At 41.0% G+C, this 22,513-nt stretch overlaps 1 protein-coding gene across 6 annotated transcripts in view; it reads left to right on the top strand.

Annotated features, from left to right (window-relative positions):
• The window catches only part of wdr7 (WD repeat domain 7), a 695,157-nt gene that overhangs the window by 36,209 nt on the left and 636,435 nt on the right, over positions 1-22,513 (top strand). For all 6 annotated transcript variants that reach the window (XM_080182523.1, XM_080182596.1, XM_080182751.1 and 3 more), the window contains 3 exons: positions 15,716-15,887; positions 18,088-18,194; positions 21,498-21,576. In XM_080182523.1, the coding sequence (XP_080038649.1) occupies positions 15,729-15,887; positions 18,088-18,194; positions 21,498-21,576 (345 nt within the window). In that variant the 5' untranslated portion in view covers positions 15,716-15,728. The remainder of the gene's footprint in view (positions 1-15,715; positions 15,888-18,087; positions 18,195-21,497; positions 21,577-22,513) is intronic.

The following is a 22,513-nucleotide window of genomic DNA, read 5'->3' as shown; positions in this document are numbered from 1 at the left end:
TCCCATCCCATGCCCTACACCCATATCCCTCCATATTATACCCACTAATCTCTTTAACCTATGCATCCCTGGACACTAAGAGACAATTTCTTAACATGGCCAATCAACCTAACCCGCATATCTTTGGACTGTGGAAGGAAACTGGAGTACCCGGAGGAAACCCACGCAGGCACGAGGAGAATGTGCAAACTCCACACAGACAGTGACCCGAGCCGGGAATCAAACCCAGGACCCTGGAGCTGTGAAGCAGCAGTGCTAACCACTGTGCTACCGTGCTGCCCTCCTCCAAGGCTTGATCTCATTTGCATCTTAGCCAAAAGACTGAAATGCGGCTTTTAAAAATTACTCAAATGAAGCTAAAATGTAACCTAATGACTTCAACCAAGCACAGCATGTCGATACTACACTTGATCTTGTGCATCATGATATGGAGATGCCGGCGTTGAAGTGAGGTAAACACAGTAAGAAGTCTCACAACACCAGGTTGAAGTCCAACAGGTTTATTTGTAGCTAACACCACTATCTTTCAGAACTGGCTGTTCCTTTGTCAGGTGGATGGGAGTTCAGACGAAGGAATAGTCAGTTCCGAAAGCTAGTGGCGTTTGCTACAAATAAATCTGTTGGACTTTAACCTGGTGTTGTGAGACTTCTTCTTGTGCATCCCCAGTTTTAATTCTTCTACGTTTGGTGGCTGTGCCTTCTATGGCCTTGGCCCTGATCTCTGGAATCCTACCTGTCGACCTCTTTCACTCTCTACCCTTGTCATCTCCTACACTCCTTGGACTAAGCTTTTGTCACATGTTCTCATATCTGTGTGTCAAAGTTTGCTCCTTGGGATGTTTATCTACATTTAAAGGTACTATATAAATGTAAACTGTTACTGAAAAGTGATTTGTGTTAAAAAAAATAAATTTTGGGTGTAAGTGTGTGCATGAGAATATTCATTGCATAATGGACTTAAAGTAACTTTAATGAATGATGAGTTGTCTTTCGATTTCAGAAAATTGTGTCTGCACAATAGATACTTCTTGCGCGTACTGATGTTAAGCATCGGTATTCAACTGGGAGGACACGTTATGTTCCATGCCTAAAGCTAGATCATTAACTGTGAGTGTGTAGGGGTGTTGTGAGCAGTGGAAATTCACAGCAACACTTTGAGCAGTGATGTGAAGAACTGTGAATTGACAGTTGAAATGATTGCATGTTGAGGCTGGCACATTTTTCCAGATTGAGCAAAATAGTTATCAGTTTCAACCTAATTGCAGATTAACAGTTTTAATAAGCTAAAACAAGTGTCATATTTTGCACACAAGTATATTACAGCTATATATAGAACTTGGTAATTAATTGAAACAATAATTGTAGGAATTGATTCAGCCTTGGCTGATGGCAATCTAATGTAAGACTGTACACAGTGAAATGAATATAGAAAATGCTTGAAATAGACATGGGAACAGTTAGCTTTGTAATATCAAAATAGCAATGAGTGAATTTTTGGTATGTAACCATTCATGAGGTCTGTACGACTGAGCCACTTCTGCAAATATGTCGGTTGCAAAATTGAATGTGAAAGTCACATCTGGTTGATTATTTTTTCAAAGACACCATTACTTCAGTGTATTCAGCTTCAACCTCCTGAATTGCTAGTTTCAGAAAAATCTGCAACAGACATGGCATTCTGGTACATCAATCTTCCTGCAAGTATGTTGGCACTTGCAAAGTTTTCTCTCAATTCTATAGAGGCATGACCTTCCATGCAGAGTCCAGCAAACAAATGATGGCATAAAAACTTCCCTTACCCAACCTGCCCACTGGGAGTTTATGTATTTAGGGATTTTAACTTTGGTTTTGGGGTTCAGGTGAGCAAGGGAACATAGGGGTGAAGAGGTGGTGTGCAGAGTGCAGTTAAAAGAAGAAAACAAGCCTGGCTGGTTCCCCTTTTGTACTTAATTCGTACCTATCTTATTCAGTTTTGTGCCTCTCCCATTCTTGAGTTGGTAAGTGAACAATTGAGTTAATGTACTTTTATCCACTGGAAACTGAGAATTAGAGTCAAACAACTATAACTGTTCTAAAGTTTATGTTCCTGCAAAGAAACATGTATTTTACATTCAGATTAAAAAGTGTCTCAACACTAAGTTAAAGTCCAACAGGTTTATTTGATAGCACAAGCTTTCAGAGTGCTGCTCCTTCATCAGGTAACTGATGAAAGAGCAGCACTCCAAAAACTCATGTTACCAAATAAATCTGTTGGACTTTAACCTGGTGTTGTGAGACTTGTTACTGTGCCCATCCCAGTCCAATGCTGGCATCTCCACATCATGCCTACGTTGAGATTAGAATTGAACTTTGATTGTGAATTGATCACTATATATGATTCTGTGAACATTTCCTAATATGGAATAGGTGGACAAGGACCTAATTAATAAAAACTGCAAGTGCTGACATCTGAAATTAAACAAAGTACTGGACATGGTTTGGTTCAGATCTGTGAAGAGAAAAGCCAGATTCAAGTTTCATGTTGTGATGAAAGTAAACACTGAACCATTAACCTACCCGAATTAAGGACGACTGGTGCAATAGTTAGAGATTACCTTGTTTCAGGAGATCAGAGTGTAGAATCAGTCTGAGTGAAGAGGAGGAATAGTTGGTGAAAGAGGTCGAGGAGGGATGATCTATAGGTCCTGTCTCTCTCTCTCTCTCTCTCTTCCTTCCCCCCCCCCCCCCCCCAACAGTAACCACGCAGTAGGGCAAATTATAAACAAGAAATATTAGGAGGCTTGTGATAGAGGGATGGCAATAATCATTGGTAATTTTAATCTACATATACACTGGAAAAATCAGATTGCCAGCAGTAGCCTGGAAGAAGAGCTCATAGTGTTTTAGGGACAGTTTCTGAGTGGCAGAAACTGTCCCTAAAACAATCTCAAAAGCGAGTTCTTTACATAAAAAATAGAAGCAGAGTAGTCCATTTGGCCCTTCGAGTGTGCTTTGTCATTCATTATGATCATGGCTGATCATCAAATTCATCCCTTCAATTCCAAGAGTTGTATCTAATTTCTTCAAATCACACCATGTTTAGCCTCAACCACTTTAGTGAATTCCATATGTTTTGGACCTCAGTCCTAAAGGTTATGATATAACGTGATCCTAACCATCTTGGTCTCTCCTCATTTGACACCTACCATCCTAGTAATCAGCCTGGTAAACCTTTGCTCCCTCGATAGCAAGAACATTCTTCCTCAGAAGAGGACACCAAATCTGCACACCCTACTCCAGGTGTGACTTGACCAGTGCCCTATGCAATTGTAGTAAAACATCCTGATTCCTAAAGTTAAATCCTCTTGCAGTGAAGGCCAACATACCATTTGCCTGTATTTTGCCTGCATGTTTATTTTGAGTGAATGATGTATGAGGGGACCAAGGCCTTGCTGAGAATCCATTTGTTGGTGGAGTAACATACTGTGGATAGGGAGTCTGTGAACACATTCTGGTTGGATTTCTAAAAGGCATTTGATATGGTGCCACATCAAAATTTGTTGTGGTAAATAAAAAAAAACCATGGTGTAGGAGGTAATTTATTAGCATTGATAGAGAACTGGCTAGCTAGAAGAAAACAAGTATGCATAAATAGGCCTTTTTCTGATTGGCAGAATGTGACGAGTAGAGTCCCTCAACGGTATGTACTGGAGTCTTAGCTTTTACAATTTATATCAATGAATTAGACGAGAGGAGCAAAGGCGTGGTTGCTAAATTTGCAGATGATGCAAAGATAGGAGGAAAGTATCTTGTTAAGAGGACAAGAGATTGCTGATGTATACAGACGAGTGAGTTGTCAAAGATCTGGCAGATGGAATATCATGTGGAAAAATGTGAAATAGCTCACTCGGACAAAATAAAACATCAAGCTGTTGTGGGGGTTTCACCGCTATTCGAATATAGTGTATCTCACTTCTGACTGACCAGACAAAACTGAGTTCCAGTTCAAGATTTATATTCGAGCTGTAACAAGGAAGTCTTTTTGCTACTGAGGCTCACAGACTCCCCGAACAAGGAAATACAATGGTTATTATATCTTGTGGCTCAGCTACAAGCAATTAACATCTACCAATCAAAGGTGTTGCAGAAATTTTCTATATCACAACTAACAGATGGGATCACAGAATGTATAACAAATGGGTATAGTTGTCCAGTTACAATTTGTGCATGCCTACCTAATTATAATATCACCGAGCAGTTATTTCTTTCTATTTATCTATTACCTTCCAGACATAATTATAATAGCTATATTTCTAATTCTAATTCCCTTGGATGGTAGGAGGCTTAGGGGTGATCTTATAGAGATGTGCAAAATAATGAAGGGCAGAGATAATGTTAACAGCATATTTTCCCAACGGTAGGGGAGTTTAAAACTAGAAGGCATAGGGTTAAGGTGAGAGGGGAGAAATACAAAAGGGTCCAGAGGAGCATTTTTTTCACCCACGGGGTGGTGAATGTCTGGGACAAGCTGCCAGAGGTGGTAGTAGAGGCAGGTACAATTTTGTCTTTTAAAAAAACATTTAATAGTAACATGGGTATAGAGAAATATGGGCCAAATACGGGCAGTTGGGACTAACTTAGTGGTTTTAAAAAAAGGGCAGCACGGACAAGTTGGGCCTGTTTGCATGCTGTAAATCTCTATAACCTTGGTATATCCACCCTTATGTCCTCCCATGTTCACTGTCCTTTGTTAGACACATTCTAACGAGCTCCAGCTCTGCATAATTGAATGGCAGCAGCCTTGTGTCTGCTGTGACTGAGGTTTTCCTGATAACAATCAAGGACAATAGACTCCAAGTTATCTGGGTCCACTGGTTTTCTCAGTTTTCCCGTTGTGATTGAATTTAGCAGCTTGTAGTTTATGTGATTTTTAAACGTGTGATGATTGACCCTTTCACAGACTGTTACTTAAATGGAGAATGGCTGTAGAATCCTGAGGTGCAAAGGAATCAACGTGATCTAGTACATGAGTTACAAAATGTTAGTTTGTAGTTGCAGCAAGTAATTAAAAAGGCTAATGGAATGTTATCCTTTATTATGAGAGGAATTGAACATTAAGGATTTTATGCTTCAATTCAATTATACTGGGCATTGGTGAGACTACATGCCTAATAGTTTAATTTACTTACTAGTGTCACAAGTAGGCTAAAATTAACACTACAATGAAATTATTGTGAAAATCCCCCAGTCGCCACACCCTGGCACCTGTTGGGGTACACTGAGGGAGAATTTAGCATGGCCAGTGCACTTAACCAGCATGTTTTTTGGACTGTGGGAAGGAACTGGAGCACCTGGAGGAAACCCATACATAGAGACTATGCAGATTCTGCACAGACAGTGACCTGAGCCAGGAATCGAACTCAGGTACTTGGCACTGAGGCAGCAATGCCACCCCACTACTATATACAGTTTTGGGTATCCTTATTTAAGGAAGAATGTGAATGCATTTGAGATGGTTCAGAAGTGATTTAGTAGATTGATACGAGGGAAGAGTGGGCTGTCTTCTGAAGAATGATTGGGCAGATTGGATTTGTTTCCAATGGAGTTTAGTACAGTGAGGAGTGACTTGATGGGTGTATCCAAGGTCCAAAATAATCTTGTGAAGGTCCATATGGAAGGGATGATTCGTCTTGTGGGTGAGCCCAGAACTAAGGGGCACTGTTGTAAAATTAGGGGTTGCCCTTTTAAGACAGAATTATTTTGTCTTGAGGATTGTGCAACTTAGGAATGCTTTGCCTCAAAGTGGGGTCATTGAATAATTTTAAGACAGAGTGGTACATAGATTCTTGTTAGGCAAGAGAATTAAAAATTATCCGGGGAATTTGAAACGCAAACAGATCAGGCATGATCTAAATAAATGGTGGGGCTGAATAATAATCTATTTTGTATGTTACTGTTATTAACTCCTACGCTCCAACAGCACTTGAACTTTCTGATTCTTTTCCCCTTGTTCATCCTTGCTCCCTTTGTCCATCATAGTGGCCATGCTTCCCAATTTCCAATCTAAACCTCCACCTCACTCTCCTCTTGTGATGCTTCTTCAAACCAACTTGCAGGACAAATCTCTTTTTGTCACCCCATAACTAGCTCTTCTGTCTCAACTTCCATTTTGTATGATTACACTTATCTGAACATTTTTCCATGTTTTCTTAATTATTTTTGAAAATAAAAGTAAAAAGTATGTGCCCTTTGATTTGTTATTGTCACATGTATTAGCATACAGTAAAAAGTATTGTTTCTTATACAGACAAAGCATACCATTGATAGAGAAGGAAACAAGGGTGCAGGATGTCATGTTATAGTCATAGCGGGTAGAGAAAGATCAACTTAATGCAAGGTAGGTCCAGTCAAACGTCTGACGTCAGCAGGAAGAAGCTGTTCTTGAGTCAGTTGGTACGTGACCTCGGACTTTTGTACCTTTTTCCTGATGGAAGAAAGTGGAAGAGCGAATGGCTGAGGTGCTTGGGGTCCTTATTTATGCTGGCTGCTTTGCCAAGGCAGTGGGAAGTGTGGACAGAATCAATGCATGGGAGGCTGGTTTGCACGATGGATTGGGCCACATACACGACCTTTTGTCATTTCTTATGGTCTTGGGCAAAGCAGGAGATTTACCAAGCTGTGATACAACCAGAAAGAGTGCTTTCTATGGTGCATCTATAAAAGTTGGTGAGAGTCGAAGCTGACATGCCAAATTTCCTAAGTCTTCTGAGAAAGTGGAGGAGTTAGTGGGCTTTCTATAGTGTCGGCATGGGGGAACCAGGACAGGTTGTCGGTGATCTGGACAACTAAAAACTTTTCAACTCTTTCCACTTTGCTTCTGTTGATGTAGATGGGAGGCATGTTCTCCTTTATACTTCCTGAAGCCAATGATGATCTCCTTCATTTTGTTGATGTTGAGGGAGAGGCTATTGTCACCGAACCAATGCACCAGATGCTCTTTCTCATTCCTGTACTCTGCCTTGTCATTGTTTGCGATCTGACCCACTAAGGTGGTGTCGTCAGCAAACTTGAAAATCAAGTTAGAGGGAAATTTGGCCACACAGTCATAGGTGTATAAAGATCATGGTCAGGGGCTGAGAACACAGCCTTGTGGGGCACTCGTGTTGAGGATGCTTGTGGAGGAGGTGTTGTTGCCTGTCTTTACTGATTGTAGTCTGTGGGTTAAGAAGTTCAGAATCCAATCGCAGACGGAGGATCCGAGGCTCAGGCGACAGAGTTTGGAGGTGAGTTTCAGTGGAATAATGGTGTTGAAGGCTGACCTGTGGTCATTAAATAGGAATCTGACATAGGTGTCTTTGTTATCTAGGTGTTCCAGGGTTGAGAGCAGCGTCAGAGTGATGGTATCTCCTAAGGACATGTTAGGTTGGTAGGTGAACTGTAGTGGATCCAGGCAATCCGGGAGGCTGGAATTGATTTGTGCCATGACTAATCTTTCAAAGCACTTTATAACGATGGATGTAAGAGCCACCGGATGATAGTCATTAAGGCACACTGCTTTGCTTTTCTTTGGTACTGGGATGATGGTCGTCATCTTGAAGCAGATAGGAACCTCGGATTGTAAGGAGAGGTTGAAGATATCTACAAATACACTGGCCAGCTGATCTGCGCAGGATCTGAGTGCTTATCCAGGTACCCCATCTGGGCCAGTTGCTTTCCGTGGGTTGACCTTCGAGAAAGCTGTTCTGACATCTGCAATGGTGACCCCAGATACAGGTTCATCCATGTCTTCCATGGTGGAGGGCATGCTCTCGCTGACCTCTTGCTTAAAACAGGCATAGAATGCATTGAGCTCATCAAGGAGGGTTGAGTTGGAGTCTGCGATTTTTACATGCCTTCATCTTGTAGCCCGTTAAATCTTGTTATATAGGATGTGTCTTGCTATGTTTTACAGGATAATAAGACTGAAAATTCTCCTTGACCCATGCACAGTCATTTAAAATGATTATATATTCTTGATTTTTCAATTGTTATTCAATTGTTCTCCATATGTAACACTTCCATACTTTGAAAGCAATTGAGTTTTGCACCAGTTTAATAACAAAAACAGAAAATTCTGGAAAATCTCAGCAGATCTGACAGCATCTGTGGAATGAGCACAAAGCTAATGTTTCAAGTCTGGATGACTCTTCTTCATTCATTATATTTGTCCAATGAAAATATTAATCAAAATAAGGTCAACTCTTTTGGATAAAAGACTTGAGTTTATTTCATGATCACCAGATGCCTGAAAGCTCTTCGCAGCCGATGAAGTAATTTTTGGAGTGTAGTCACTGTTGTATTGCAGGCATTGCTGCAGTTAGTATATGCTTAGCAAGTTAATACAAAGAGAAATATAATAATAACCAGATAAACAGTTCATTGTGATATTGACTGGAGGATAGATATTGTACAGGCCACTGGGAATAACTGACATGCTCTTTGAAATAGTGCATGGGATCTTCTACATCCAACTGAGAGGAATGGGGCCTTGGTTTACCATATTCTAAAAACAGTATCCCCAACTGTATAGAACTTTCCTGAACATGGGGAGAGAAGAGGGGCAACAAACAGAATGAAGAATCCAACTCTGTTAAATCCTGGCTGATATGATTTCATTAAAGGAGCTCTTGTAATATTTCCTAGTTTTCTTTGAGGTGTGATAAAACAGCTTGATATGACAAGACAATAGATAGAGACATTGAAGATCGGAGCAGAAGTCATTTGGCCCTTCGAGCCTGCTCTGCTTTCATGACGATCATGGCTGATTAACCAACTCTGTAGCCTAATCCTGCTTTTTCCCCATAACCTTTGATTCCATTCGCCTCAACTGCTGTATCTAGCTGCCTCTTGAATAATTCAATGTTGTGGCATCAACTACTTTCTGTGGCAATGAATTCCACAGGCTCATCACTGTTTGGGTGAAGAAATGTCTCTTCACCTCCGTCCTGAATAGTCTACCCTGAATCCTCAGACTGTAACCCCTGGTTCTGGACTTCCCTACTATCAGGAACATCCTCCCTGCATCCACTTTGTCTATCCTATTAGAATTTTATAAGTCTCTGAGATCCTCCTATCATTCATCTGAACTCCAGCAAAAATATTCCGAACCAAGTCAATCTTTCCTCATACACTCAGTCCCACCATTGCCGGAATCAGCTTGGTAAACCTTTGCTATGCCCCCTTGAGAGCAAGAACATCCTTTCTCAGAAAAGAAACAAAAACTGCACACAGCATTCTAGATTTGGCCTCACCAAGGCCCTGTATAATTGCAACAACATATCCCAGGCCCTGTACTCGAACCCTCTCGCAATGAAGGTCAACATATCATTTGCCTTCTTTACACCTGCTGTACTTACATGCTTACCTTCAGCAACTGGTGCACGAGGACACCCAGGTCCCACTGCACACTCCCCACTCCAATTTACAGCCATTCAGATAATAATCTGCAGCCTTGTTTTTGCTTCCAAAGTGAATAACCTCTCATTTATGTATGTACTGGATTTGAGTAAGTTCTTTAATGTAGATTCTTTGAAAAGCTGGTATTGAAAATTAAGTGGGAATCAGTAGAAGTACGTTACAAAAGACACATTGGTTAACTGTTGGAACAAAAATAGGGTAGTGGTTCAGGAAATGTTTTGTTTAACTTCTCGAAAAATGATCTGCAGCTTTGTAATCAACTTTGTAGATAGAAAACTAATGAATATGGTAGACTCCAAAGCTGGATAGGTTAGGTTGGCGGAACATCTGAATATGTGTGGGAAATACAAAGTGAAGCACACGGGTAGAAAAATAATCCAGGAAAGAATATTATCTGGAAGAGTTGGAAGAAGATAATACATAAGACCTGAGATCTGGGGACTTGATGAATGATAAATTGAATTCTTCGTAGTAATGCTATCCCTGATCAACCCTTGCCCTTCCAAATGGAGATAGATGCTCTTCCTTTAGAAATTTCTCCGTAATAATGCTCAGTGGCAGTGATTAAAGCAAATCTGATCTATGAACAGAAAATGTTGGAAATACTCAGCAGATCTGGAATGATCCAGGGAGAAGGGAAACAGCTAATGTTTCAGGGCCTTTTGTCAGAATTGGAAAATGATGGAACATGTTTTAAGCAAACACATTCTCTTTCCAAGGGCACTTAAGGATGGGCAATAAAAGCTGGCCTCGACAGTGATGCTTATATGCCATGAGTGAGTTTAAAAAGTCAGGGAATGAAAGGGATGAAATTGGTTGGTCATCCTACTTTAGCAGAGAGATAAATAACAGGGAAGATGTGCGATAAGATGAAACACAGGAACAATTAAATGAAAAAAGGAATTTTGGTGATAAAAGGGCAAGCGAAGAAACAGAAGATGCATTTAGAGGAGCTGTAAATGATAAGAGATACTTTGCTAGTATCTTTTGTCTAAAAAGAAATACGGGTAATGGTTATTGAACTGGATGTAGAGTCCAGAAAGCTTTAAGATGCTTAGTTGAAAGATGAGGTGAAATTGAAAGGTCGAGAGCTTCAAGCTTTTAGGTATCCAGATCACCAACAACCTGTCCTGGTCCCCCCCATGCCTTCACTATAGTTAAGAAAGCCCACCAACGCCTCTACTTTCTCATACGACAAGAAAATTTGGCATTTCTGCCATGACTCTCACCAACTTTTACAGATGCACCATAGGAAGCATTCTTTCTCGTTGTATCACAGCTTGGTATGCTCCTGCTCTGTTCAAGACTGCAAGAAACTACAAAAGGTCGTGAATGTAGCCCAATTCGCCATGCAAACCAGCCTTCCATCCATTGACTCTGTCTACACTTCCCACTGCCTTGGTAAAACAGCGAGCAAAATTAAGGACGCCATGCACCCCGGACGTTCTCTCTTCAACCTTCCTTTGGGAAAAGGATACAAAAATCTGAGGTCACGTACCAGCTGACTTAAGAACAACTCCTTCCCTGCTGCTGTCGGACTTTTGAATGGACTGACCTTACATTAAGTTATTTTTCTCTACCCACCTGAGCTATGACTGTAACACTATATTCTGTACTGTCTCATTTCCTTGTCTGTGAACAGTATGTTTTGTCTGTACAGTGCACAAGAAATAATATTTTTCACTGTGTGTTAATACATGTGACAGTAATAAATCAAATCAATCCATCATGCAAACCAGCCTCCTATCCATTGACTGTCTACACTTCCCGCTGCTTCGGATATACAGCCAGCATAATTAAGGACCCCATACACCCTGGACACACTCTCTTGCACCTGCTTCTGTCAGGGAAAAGATAAAGTAGTCTGAGATCACATACCAACTGTCTCAAGCACAGCTCCTTCCATATTGCCATCAGACTTTTGAATGGATTTACCTTATATTAAGTTAACTTTTGCTACACCCTATCCATGACTATAACACTGCATTCTGCACAGTCTACTTATCCCTTAAGTACTCTGTGAACGGTATGCTTTGTCTGTATATCATGCAAGAAGCAGTACTTTTCATTGTGTAGCAATACATGTGACAACAATAAACCGAATCAAAATCAAATTGTTAGAACTGTGTGGAGAAGACCGTGGACAGAGACAGCAAGATGGAAGTCAGGCAGAGACTTAAAATAGCAAATGGTGGGCCCTCACCCAAATTTTTAATTCCTCTCTGGCTATGAGATAGTGGCCAGAGATCTGATGAACAGCTAATGTGGTTCCACTATTTAAGAAGGATTGTAGGTAATAACCAGGGAGCTATATACCAGTAAGACTCACGTCAGTGTTCGAGAAGCTATTGAAGAAACATCTGAACGAGATAATCTATCTCCATTTGGAGGGGCAAGGCTTGATAATGGATAGTCAGCATGGCTTTATCAGAGAGAGGTCATGCCTAACAGATTTGATTGGATTTTTTGAGAGAGTGACCAGATGTGTAGAAGAGAGTAGTGTTGATATGGATTTCAGCATGAGATTTATAAAGAAGGCAAATGCACATGGGATACAATGTCATTCGATAAAGTGGATTCAAAATTGGCTCAGTTGCTGGAGACAGAAAGTGATGACAGAAGGCTGCTTTAGTAACTGGAAGTCAGTGTCTAGTGGTGTGTCACAGGGATCTTCAGATCAGCCATGATCTTATTGAATGACGGGGCAGGCTCGAAGGGCTAGATGGCCTACTCCTGCTCCTATTTCTTATGTTCTTATCTTAGGTGGGTCCCTTATTATTCATCATTTATATGTATGGCATATGTGGGGAGTATGATTCGTAAGTTTGCTAATGAAACAAAATTAGTTGGGTGGTTAACAGTGAGGTTGAGTGTCTTGGGCTGCAAGAAGATGAGACGTGATGGTCAAATGGGCAGATGGTATTTAACCCTGAAAGTTGGAAGGAGTAATTTGACTTGGAAGTATTCAATGAAATAGCATGACACTAGGAAGTTCTGTGGAACAAAGAGACTTTGGCAGGTTTGTCCATATGTCTTGAAGGTGGAAGGGCATCTTAATTGCCATATAGGACACTTTATCAATTGAAGCATTGTTTACAAAATCAGGGAAGTCATGTTAGAGTTGTATAGAACTTTAGTGAGGCCACAGTTAGAGTACTGTGTGCAGTTCTGGTCACCACATTATTGAAAGGATGTGATTGCATTGGAGGGAATTCAGAGGAAATTCACCAGGATGCTGCCTGGGATGGAACATTGAAGTTTTGAAGAGAGGTTGGGTAAGAACATAAGAACATAAGAGATAGGAGCAGGGGTAGGCCATCTAGCCCTTCGAGCCTGCCCCGCCATTCAATAAGATCATGGCTGATCTGAAGTGGGTCAGTTCCACTTCCCCGCTTTCTCCCCATAACCCTTAATTCCCCTGTCTATCAGAAACCTATCTACCCATGACTTAAATATATTTAGCGAGGTAGCCTCCACCACTTCAATGTATCAGCCTAGTGAACCTCCTCTGCATTCCCTCCAAGGCCAATATATCCTTCTGCAAGTGCAGCAACCAAAACTGCACACAGTACTCCAGCTGCAGCCTCACCAGTACTCTGTACAGTTGCAGCAAGGACTCCCTACTTTTATATTCTATCCCCCTTGCTATAAAGGCCAACATTCTGTTCGCCTTCTTGATCACCTGCTGCACCTGCAGACTGAGTTTTTGCAATTTGTGCACATGGACCCCCAGGTTCCTGTGCACTGTAGCATGTTGCAGCTTTTCGCCTTTTAAATAATAATCCCTCCTGCTATTATTTCTGCCAAAGCGGATAACCTCACACTTGTTAACATTATACTCCATCTGCCAGGTCCTCGCCCACTCGCTCAGCCTATCCAGATCTCTCTGCAGACTTTCCACACCCTCCACGCAATTTGCTTTTCCACTCATCTTCATGTCATCAGCAAATTTCATCACCCTGCACTGAGCCCCCTCCTCCAGATCATCTATATAAATGGTAAACAGTTGAGGCCCCAGCACCGATCCCTGCGGCGCTCCACTAGTCACCAGCTGCCAACCAGAATAGCACCCATTGATACCAACTCTTTGCTTCCTATTAGACAGCCAATCTTCTATCCACGCTATCACCTTACCCCCAACTCCGTGCACCCTAACCTTCTGTAGCAACCTTTTGTGAGGCACCTTATCAAACGCCTTTTGGAAATCTAAAAACACCACATCCACCGGTTCCCCTCTGTCAACCGCACTAGTCACATCCTCATAGAAATTGAATAAATTCGTCAAACACGACTTCTCTTAACGAATCCATGCTGCGTCTGCTCGATCAAACCATTCTTTTCTAGGTGCCTCGCTATTTCTTCTTTGATGACGGGTAGGCTTAGGTTGTTTTTATTGAAGTAGAGAAGACTGAGGGTGACCTGACCAAGGTGTACAAGATTGAGGGACATGGACGGAATGAATAAGGAGCATCTGTACCCCTTAGTTAAACAGCCAGTGATGAAGGGACATAGGTTTGAGGTTTAGTGGAATATGAGGAAAATGTTTTTACCCAGAGGGTGGTGATGGCCTGGAGTGCATTGCCTAGGATGTGCTATAGGTGAGTTGCCTCTTGTTCCTTTAAAAAAAAATACCTGGATGAGCATTGGCACGGCATGATGTTTAAGGCTATGGGCCAAGTGCTTGCAAATGGGGTTAGGTGGGAAGTCAGGTGTTTCTCACGTGCCGGCGTGGACTTGATGGGCCGAAGAGCTTCTTCACTGTATGATTCTATGGTTCTATGAAACTCAGGGTCAGGCTTATGGTCTGAATGGTGGTATTTAGCAAAGTGATGAATCAACTGAATTTGTTCTTTCTAATGTAGAGGACACCACGTTAAGAATAGTGAAAACAACATACTAAATTGAAACAGGTACAGGTAAATTGCTGTTTCATCTGGCAGAAGTGTTTGGAGTACTCTATGGTGAGAAAAGTGGAGGTGAGAGAGGGCAGGTGTTGCATCCGCTATCTTGCATGGGAAGCTCAAATGCAAAGGGGAGCAGGTGTTGATCATGGTGTCACGAAGGGAATTGTGCTTTTGAAATTCTGGGAGAGGAGGGGAAGATGTGCTTGGTGGTGGAAATGACAGACAATGATGTTGGGATGCATCTTCAGGTCAATATTGAGCCAAAATAGTGAGATAAACCATTCCCTTAATAAAGCATTGGTGTCCATACTTGGATTTATGTATGAAGAGTTCTGGACAATATGTGTGAACTAGAATGATTGTGGAAATTGAGGGATTGGATTATAAAGAACAAATTAAAAACAGCAATGAATGTCATTTCTGTGATTTAGAGACACGTTCTCAGAAAAGGATTTGTGGTGGACCAGATAATGGAAGCTCATTTTTTTTTTACATGCACAGGGGCACCAAGGTAACCACCATTTGTAACTTTAGGAAGTGCTGATCTAAGTGCAATTGAGCAAAGGGGAAATCATCTTGTATAGGGACAGGACACAGAGGAGCAATTTTCAGGAAAAGGAAATTTGTATGACAAGGGGAGGTGGTGGTGTAGTGGAATTATCACTGAACTAGTAATCACGCAACCCAGGGTTTGGTTCCCACCACGGCAGATGGTGAAATTTGAACTCTCAAAAAATCTGGAGTTAAAAGCCTAATGATGACCATGAGTGCATTGTTGATTATTGTAAAAAAAAGATTCACTAATGCACCTGTACCTGGTCCAGCCTACATGTGACTCCAGACCCATAACAATCTAGTTGACTCTCAAATGCTGTCTGAAATGGCTTAATAAAATGCTGAGTTGAAGGGCAGTTAGGGATGGGCAATAGATACTGTCCCAGCCAGCAACACCCACTTGTCCTGAACAAATGTAAAAAGAAGATGGCAAGGGCAATTTAAGATCCATCCATTTTGTTTTTGATCAGCATAACACTGACATCACTTGACGGCAGAAACTCATGTGAATCTGGAATCTTTCTCGTTTGTACACATCTACTCGTTGTAGCCAGAAATGAGTTGGGGAGCAACTATACATAACAGAAATGGACACAAGAATAGAACATTTGCTGCTTCTTGCTGATTTGATATAGAAATAGTACTTGTTTCTTAAGTTACTGGCACCACACTTTACATCAATATTTGCAAATAATTCTGAGTTCAGCTAGCTGATCAAACAGTTGTAGAGTTTTGAGAACTTTGATTGTATAGAATAGTTCCATTGTTGCATCTTGATTTTACTTATCTCCTCATGTTTCTAACATTTTATTTTTAAACAGGCCTAGAACAAAAATGGCTGCAAATAACCTGGTATTGCCCATCGTACTGTGGGGCCCCAAAGCACCAACACATTGTATTTCAGCATTACTGGTGATGGATGATTTGGCAACCATCGTTACAGGATGTCATGATGGGCAAATTTGTCTTTGGGATCTGACTCCAAAATTAGAGGTCAGTCTGTAATACTGCAAATTATGTTGCACTTTAGAATGAAGGAGTAAAATCATGGAATATCATTTTATGAAAATTGTGAATTTGGATCATCAATTTGTGCAAATATTTATCTTTACTTCCACGTAACTTGGACATATGTGATTTTGTGTGTCATTTCACGATGTTAATTAAAGTAAATTATGACTATCTCATGTTGATATTTGCCTTTGTCTCCTTTTGGTTTCTGTCTCTTCCTTTATCTTTTCTTTCTCTCTCCTCTCCATCTAGCTCTTGTTACTTTTCCCCATCCCTGTTCTTTTTGTTTCTTTCTTTCCTGGTGGTGGATGTCGTGATGGGCTTTGGATATCCAGCAATGATTGTATTCAGGATGGTGATAGTGGCGTTAAATATTTAATGTTCAACGTTTTATCTTCCCTTTCCCTGGTTTTGCTGTTGCTCGCCTTACCTTTAATCCTCTGTCCATGATTCCAGCCTGCTCCTTACCTGTGCCCTTGGGAGATCTCTCCTTCCCTCCTCAGGTTATTTCACCAAGTTGTGTTTTAAAAAGAAACTGTTGATTCAAAAATAATTGAAATTAAGAAATAAATTACCTCTCTGCCTTTCACTCAGTTTGCCTTTGTCACTTTAACCCTTCCATTGGGTGTTAGATGCAAGAGATTAGAATTTCAAACTCAAGTAAACAATTAGCATCATCCTTTCTCCTGGTCAACACAGTTGAGATAATTAGGCGATTTTAATAAAACAACTGGTTTGTCAATTGTAGTAATATTCAATTGAAAGACACACTTCCCCTCCTTGCCATTGGCTGCTTCCTTTCTTTCTGTCTTGAATAAACTTGAAAAAAACTTTGAGTAGAAAATCAAAGCTGTAAAAAGTATGCCATCAGAATATTTTCTCAAAAGTAGAGTCTCTTTTCTAATCATAGAATCCTTACAGAGCAGGAGGCCATTCGGCCCATCAAGTCTGCACCGACCACACAATCCCATCCAGGCCCTGTCCCCATAACCCCATGCATTTACCTTTGCTAGTCCCCCCTGACACTAAGGGGCAATGTAGCATGGCTAATCCATCTAACCCGCATATCTTTGTAGTGTGGGAGGAAACTGGAATACCTGGAGGAAAGCCCCATGCAGACACAGGGAGAACATGCAAACTCCACACAGACAGTGATCCAAGCTAGGAATTGAACCCAGGGCCCTGTTGCTGTGAGGCAGCAGTGCTAATCACTATACCAACATGCCGTCCAATTTAATAAATTTATTTACTGATGATTTTCATTTCACACTTTACCACAAGTTGCACCAAATCCCCAAAATCTAGTACAGTACAAAGTGATCATTATTCCACACATACAAGAAAGACGAGGAAATATTCATACAAATGGTTCAAATTATATTGTTATAGTCAATGTTTCGTTTTGTATGGATAATGCAAGCTTGCCAGAAAAGACTGGGAAAGTCTCAGAATAACAAGATAAAGTCATGAGCACAGGGCACCAAAGTGCAGGCCCTCCTCCGCAGGATAACAAAGACAAATCTAGCTAATATACAAAATCCCTTGTAGGGTAACATACAATCAATCAGGACTTAACTCACCACCTCTAAGCAATGAAAGGATACCCTAGAAAAAATGGACCATTAGGTACTGCCATTGGTACAAGTCATAGATGGTAATGCACATTCTTGTTGACAAGAGCCAATAAGCTAAGGATTCTTGCACCACACTGAGACACTCAGCACTACAGACCTCGCTTCTCTCTAGCCATATCAGAGGCGCTGTTCAGACCTTGCCATCACCAGAAAAAAAGCTTTACCAACAAGTAGAAGAAGAATAGTCAATGCACCCATTAACGGGATATCTCAGCGAGAGATACAATTCTCTTACTCCTGACAAAATGAGGGAAACCCTCTAAAATTGCGCAGCCTCTCTTTCCAAAAGAAACAGTCCAAATTTTACTTTGATCATGCTTTTTGAAATTTGTTCTAAACACAGTTGGTTTGGAAAAAAAACTGGAGTTTATTACAAGTCTAACCTAAAGTATTTTACTTTACACATTCAAACTTTATTCATTAACAGTCAAACATGTTGACTGTTAATGAATAAACAACCACTCAAAACCTGGCTGTAAGTAGGAAGAGTCTGATGTCTGCTGTAGAATTTATGCACTAACCACTTCTTGTACTCTGTGTATAAATAGATCATTCCAAGGGCTTTACTGTTTGGCCACACATCGTCCATCACTTGTCTTTCTAAAGCGAATGCCACCAGTGACAAACAGTTTGTCGTCAGTGCATCTGAAAGTGGGTAAGATTGAAAAATTTGCACCATCCTGTGGAACTTACATTGGGAAATGCCGTTTTTAATCAAATAAGTAATTCCACATTTTGAAAAAAGTATGTATGATGGTAAAAATGTTTATACTGTGACAAAAAGTGCAATGATTATTTACTAGAGGTCAAAATATGGAAGGGAAACGTAGAAAAAAATTCAAGATCCTTAAAAGGTGACTCTCTATGGAGATATGACATGCTTAAGAGGAAGATGTGCAGGTTCTGTGATGGTTTAAAGTTTGTTAATGTGAAAGCTGAAAGACTGAGATAATTGGATGGACTTTACACGTTCTCCCTGTGTTTCCTGTGGGTGCTACAATTTCCTCCCACAGTCCAAAGATGTGCAGGTTGGCTATGCTGAATTGCCTTTTATTGTCCTGAGGTGTGTAGGCTACATGGATTTGTGGGATAAATACATGGGATTACAGGGATAGGGCCTAGGCAAGATTCTCTTTTGGAGAGTCAGAGCAGACGCAATGGACTGAATGGCCTCCTGCATTGTTGAGATTCTATGATGCCTTTGGTATGTTTGTACATTTCAAATAATGAAAGGAACTTGTTGCTGCTAAATCTTGAAAGGTTCCGTGTGCTCAGTTCAGATGTTTTCAGTAATCAGTTGATGTGAATTCCTGCAGTACTCCTGGAACAAAAGATCATTAGCATAATACCACATTGCAGTGGAATGAAATGTTTTCAGTCCTGGTAACAAAAGGGTAGAGTGCTAATTGACAAAGTTGATGTTTCTGTAAAAGGGTTGTTACCAACACCATCTTGACAATTACCCTGTGTGTTGATTTGAACAATTTTCAAATGGAGCTGGTTTCCTAATCATAGAAGAATATTTTTTCCCTGAGAAGAAATGAATAACAAACATAATTCAGGGATTCAGGAACTTGAGTGATTGGATTAAGGAAATTGAGTCTCTTCTCTTTGGAAGAGGGAATCGAAGGTAATGTAATAAAAGTTTTCAAAATCATGAAGGAACTGATGGAACCGATCCAAACAAATTTTCACCATGATGAAGGTTTCAGACCAGGCAACATAAATTTTGAAAATTTATAAGTTGGGAGTAATGAAATAAGGAACTTCTTCAAATCAAACAATGGTGATGGCATGTGGCAGGTTATCAAAGAAGGCCATTGAGGTGAATTGTGGGCTGCACAGTAGCACAGTGGTTAGCACTGCTGCCTCCCAGTGCCAGGGTCTCGAGTTCGATTCCCACCGTGGGTCCCTGTCTGTGTGGAGTTTGCACGTTTTCCCTGTGTTTGTGTAGGTTTTCTCCCATGTTCTGAAAAACGTGCTGGTTGTTTGCCTTGACCTGAACAGGGACCAGAGTGTGGCATGTAGGGGAATTTCACAATAGCTTTATTGCAGTGTTAAGGTAAACCTCACTTGTGACTAATAAATTGAAAAAAAGTCAAAATGTTGTGTAAATGACTGTGATAATTGGATGTACAGTCAATTAGTAGTACGGGACTTGAGTGTTGCAAAAATTTTTTTGTCTTGCATTCTTGAGGATATAGGCAATGTGATGGCACTGCTGCTTCACAGCCCTAAGGACCCACATTTAGTTCTGGCCTCGGCTGACTGTGTGGAGGTTGCACATTCTCCCCATGTCTATGTGGGTTTCCTCTGGGTGCAGTGTTTCTCTTTTCCTCCCACAGTCCAAAGATGTGTGGGTTGGGTGGATTGGCCATGTTAAATTGCTCCTTAGTGTATAGGGATAAGCAGGATAAATATGTGGGGTTACGAGGATAGAGCCTGGGTGGGATTGTTATCAGTACAGGCTTGATGGGCCAAATAGCTTTCTCCTTCAACATAGGGATGCTATGATATTGCAAGAAAACCATTATAAGGGGGAAAACAGTTTATACTGTATGAGAAGAGAGTGCTGAGTAGTTGGCAAGTGGACTCTGGTAGTGGCATTGCCACGGAGAATGTACCAGTCAACGATGACTGAGTGATAACTGCTCAACATTGTTTGAAATTTAAACTTGGCAGCTTGCCCCTGATTGTTCAAGGCATTGTCCGTCTCTTCTAACATAGTATAAATTGTTGCCTTCCCTTTGTGCTGATATTCTTGCAAAGTGTCCTAATGAGTGCCAGATGAAAAGCTTCAACATATCTCTTCTTTCAGCAATGCAATTAGATGTATTTTTGAAGGCAGATTTGAGAGCTATAAGCTAGTTGAACTCTGTAAAAGAAACAGATGGCCTCAATGTACTGCGGCAATCAATGGGCGGCACGGTAGCACAGTGGTTAGCACTGCTGCTTCGCAGCTCCAGGGACCTGGGTCGATTTCCAGCTTGGGTCACTGCCTGTGTGGAGTTTGGACATTCTCCTCGTGTCTGCGTGGGTTTCCTCCGGGTACTCCGGTTTCCTCTCAAAGTCCAAAGATGTGTGGGTTAGGTTGATTGGCCATGCTAAATTGACCTTAGTGTTCTGAGATGCATTGTTTAGAGGGATTAGAGCCTGGGTGGGATTGTGGTCAGTGCAGACTCGATGGGCCGAATGGCCTCTTTCTGTGATGTAGGGTTTCTATGATTTTTATGATTCAATGATTTCAGTGATTACTGGCCTTTTTACATTTTCTAAACATCCATCAGTTCACATGCTGTGGCTTATTTCATATGGCTGTGACCCCTGTGCAACACAGCATGTCCATTCTTCAGCCCAGCTGGGCATGCCAGAAATTGAGCCCAATCAGGAGGAAATATCTGGAGAATGTCTTTACAACTCCTTTACTACTTCAAAATACAATCCAGGAAATCTTTCTAGGTCTGATTAATATTATAAAGTTTACCTCCCTTTTATATGGGGAGATCTTGGCTGCAGGCAGTTTGCCTGGAGGGCTGGGTTGAGAAAATTTTTGCTTGAAAGAGTTCAGTAGATCAGCGTCCATCTCGAGAGCTAGTGACCTATGACACAGATTCACTATTTTTTGATGGAGTAGGTAGGGAAGAACCTCTTCACGTTCAGTCTAATTCTGCTGAGATGAGTGTGACCTCTGAGCCCTCCCAGGCCAAATTGGTTGAAACAATTTGTCTACACAAAGACAGTCCCTTCATCACCTTGTAAACCTTGGTCAAGTCATCCCTATGTCTGTGCTTGTTGTCTTGGAAACTAAGTTAACTGAATTATCTCCCAACATTTTGTGGAACCCTGTTGATGGATCTTTTGCATAATTTAAGACCATTTTGTGGTTTTTCTTAAATATATTGAATTATATTTGCAACGTGATCTAAATATATTGCTCATATTAAAAAAAATCTTGCAGAGAGATGTGCCTTTGGGATGTGAATGATGGAAGATGCATCGAATTTACTAAACTGGCATGTACTCATACTGGCATTCAAGTGAGTATATGTGAATTTGCTAAAATCTTTATAAAGTTGAAAAACAATTCAGGAATGTGAAATAGTTATACCCAGTTTCTATCTTGTGTGTTGCAATAAAACAGAAATCACTCTCCCATGATGTAAAATTGATTGTATTACTGTGTAATTTGGGCCTTATTTGTCTTGGGAGCAGATCACTGTAAATCACTTGGGCATTCTTTCAATAGCTAGGTTTAGCACCATATGTATAACTTTATTGCAATTCATTGGACCACCTGTGCACTTGATTCCTTGTGCAGGGTATTTTGTAACATGTTGAAAATATAAACAATAAAGAACAAAGAAAATTAGTTCGGCCCTCCTGCATCGATCATGCTGCCTGACTGACCTCAAACCCCAACCCTTCCAGGGACCGTGACCTTCTATTCTCATCCTATTTGTGTATTTGTCAAAGCGCCCTTTAAAAGTCACTATCATATCTACTTCCACTACCTCCCCCAGCAGTGAATCCCAGGAACCCACCAACCTCTGTAAAAAAAAACTTGCCTCATACATCTTCTATAAACTTTACCACACATGTTGCTATGTTCGAAACAGTTAAAACTTGCAGGCCAGAAGAAGGCTTTGCACATGCATGTAAGCAGGCAGATTAATGTTCAAGTGCCACTTAGAGTCATAAAGTCACTGGCAAAGAAGCCATGATGTGGAGATGCTGGTGTTGGACTGGGGGGTAGGCATAGTAAGAAGTGTCACAACACCAGGTTAAAGTCCAACAGGTTTATTTGGTAGCACGAGTTTTTGGAGTGCTGCTCCACTCGCCTGATGAAGGAGCAGCGCTCTGAAAGCTCGTGCTACCAAATAAACCTGTTGGACTTTAAGCTGGTTTTGTGAGACTTCTTATTGCCAGAGAAGAAAGCCAATCAGCCCATCATGGGATAGAATGCAGGTGGTGTTG

The sequence above is a fragment of the Carcharhinus amblyrhynchos genome, chromosome 1 (genome assembly GCF_965287045.1).
Source record: "Carcharhinus amblyrhynchos chromosome 1, sCarAmb.v2.hapA, whole genome shotgun sequence".
NCBI lineage: Eukaryota > Metazoa > Chordata > Chondrichthyes > Carcharhiniformes > Carcharhinidae > Carcharhinus > Carcharhinus amblyrhynchos.
The sequence above is the reverse complement of the archived record's forward strand: the minus strand, read 5'-3'. Positions and strand labels throughout refer to the sequence as shown.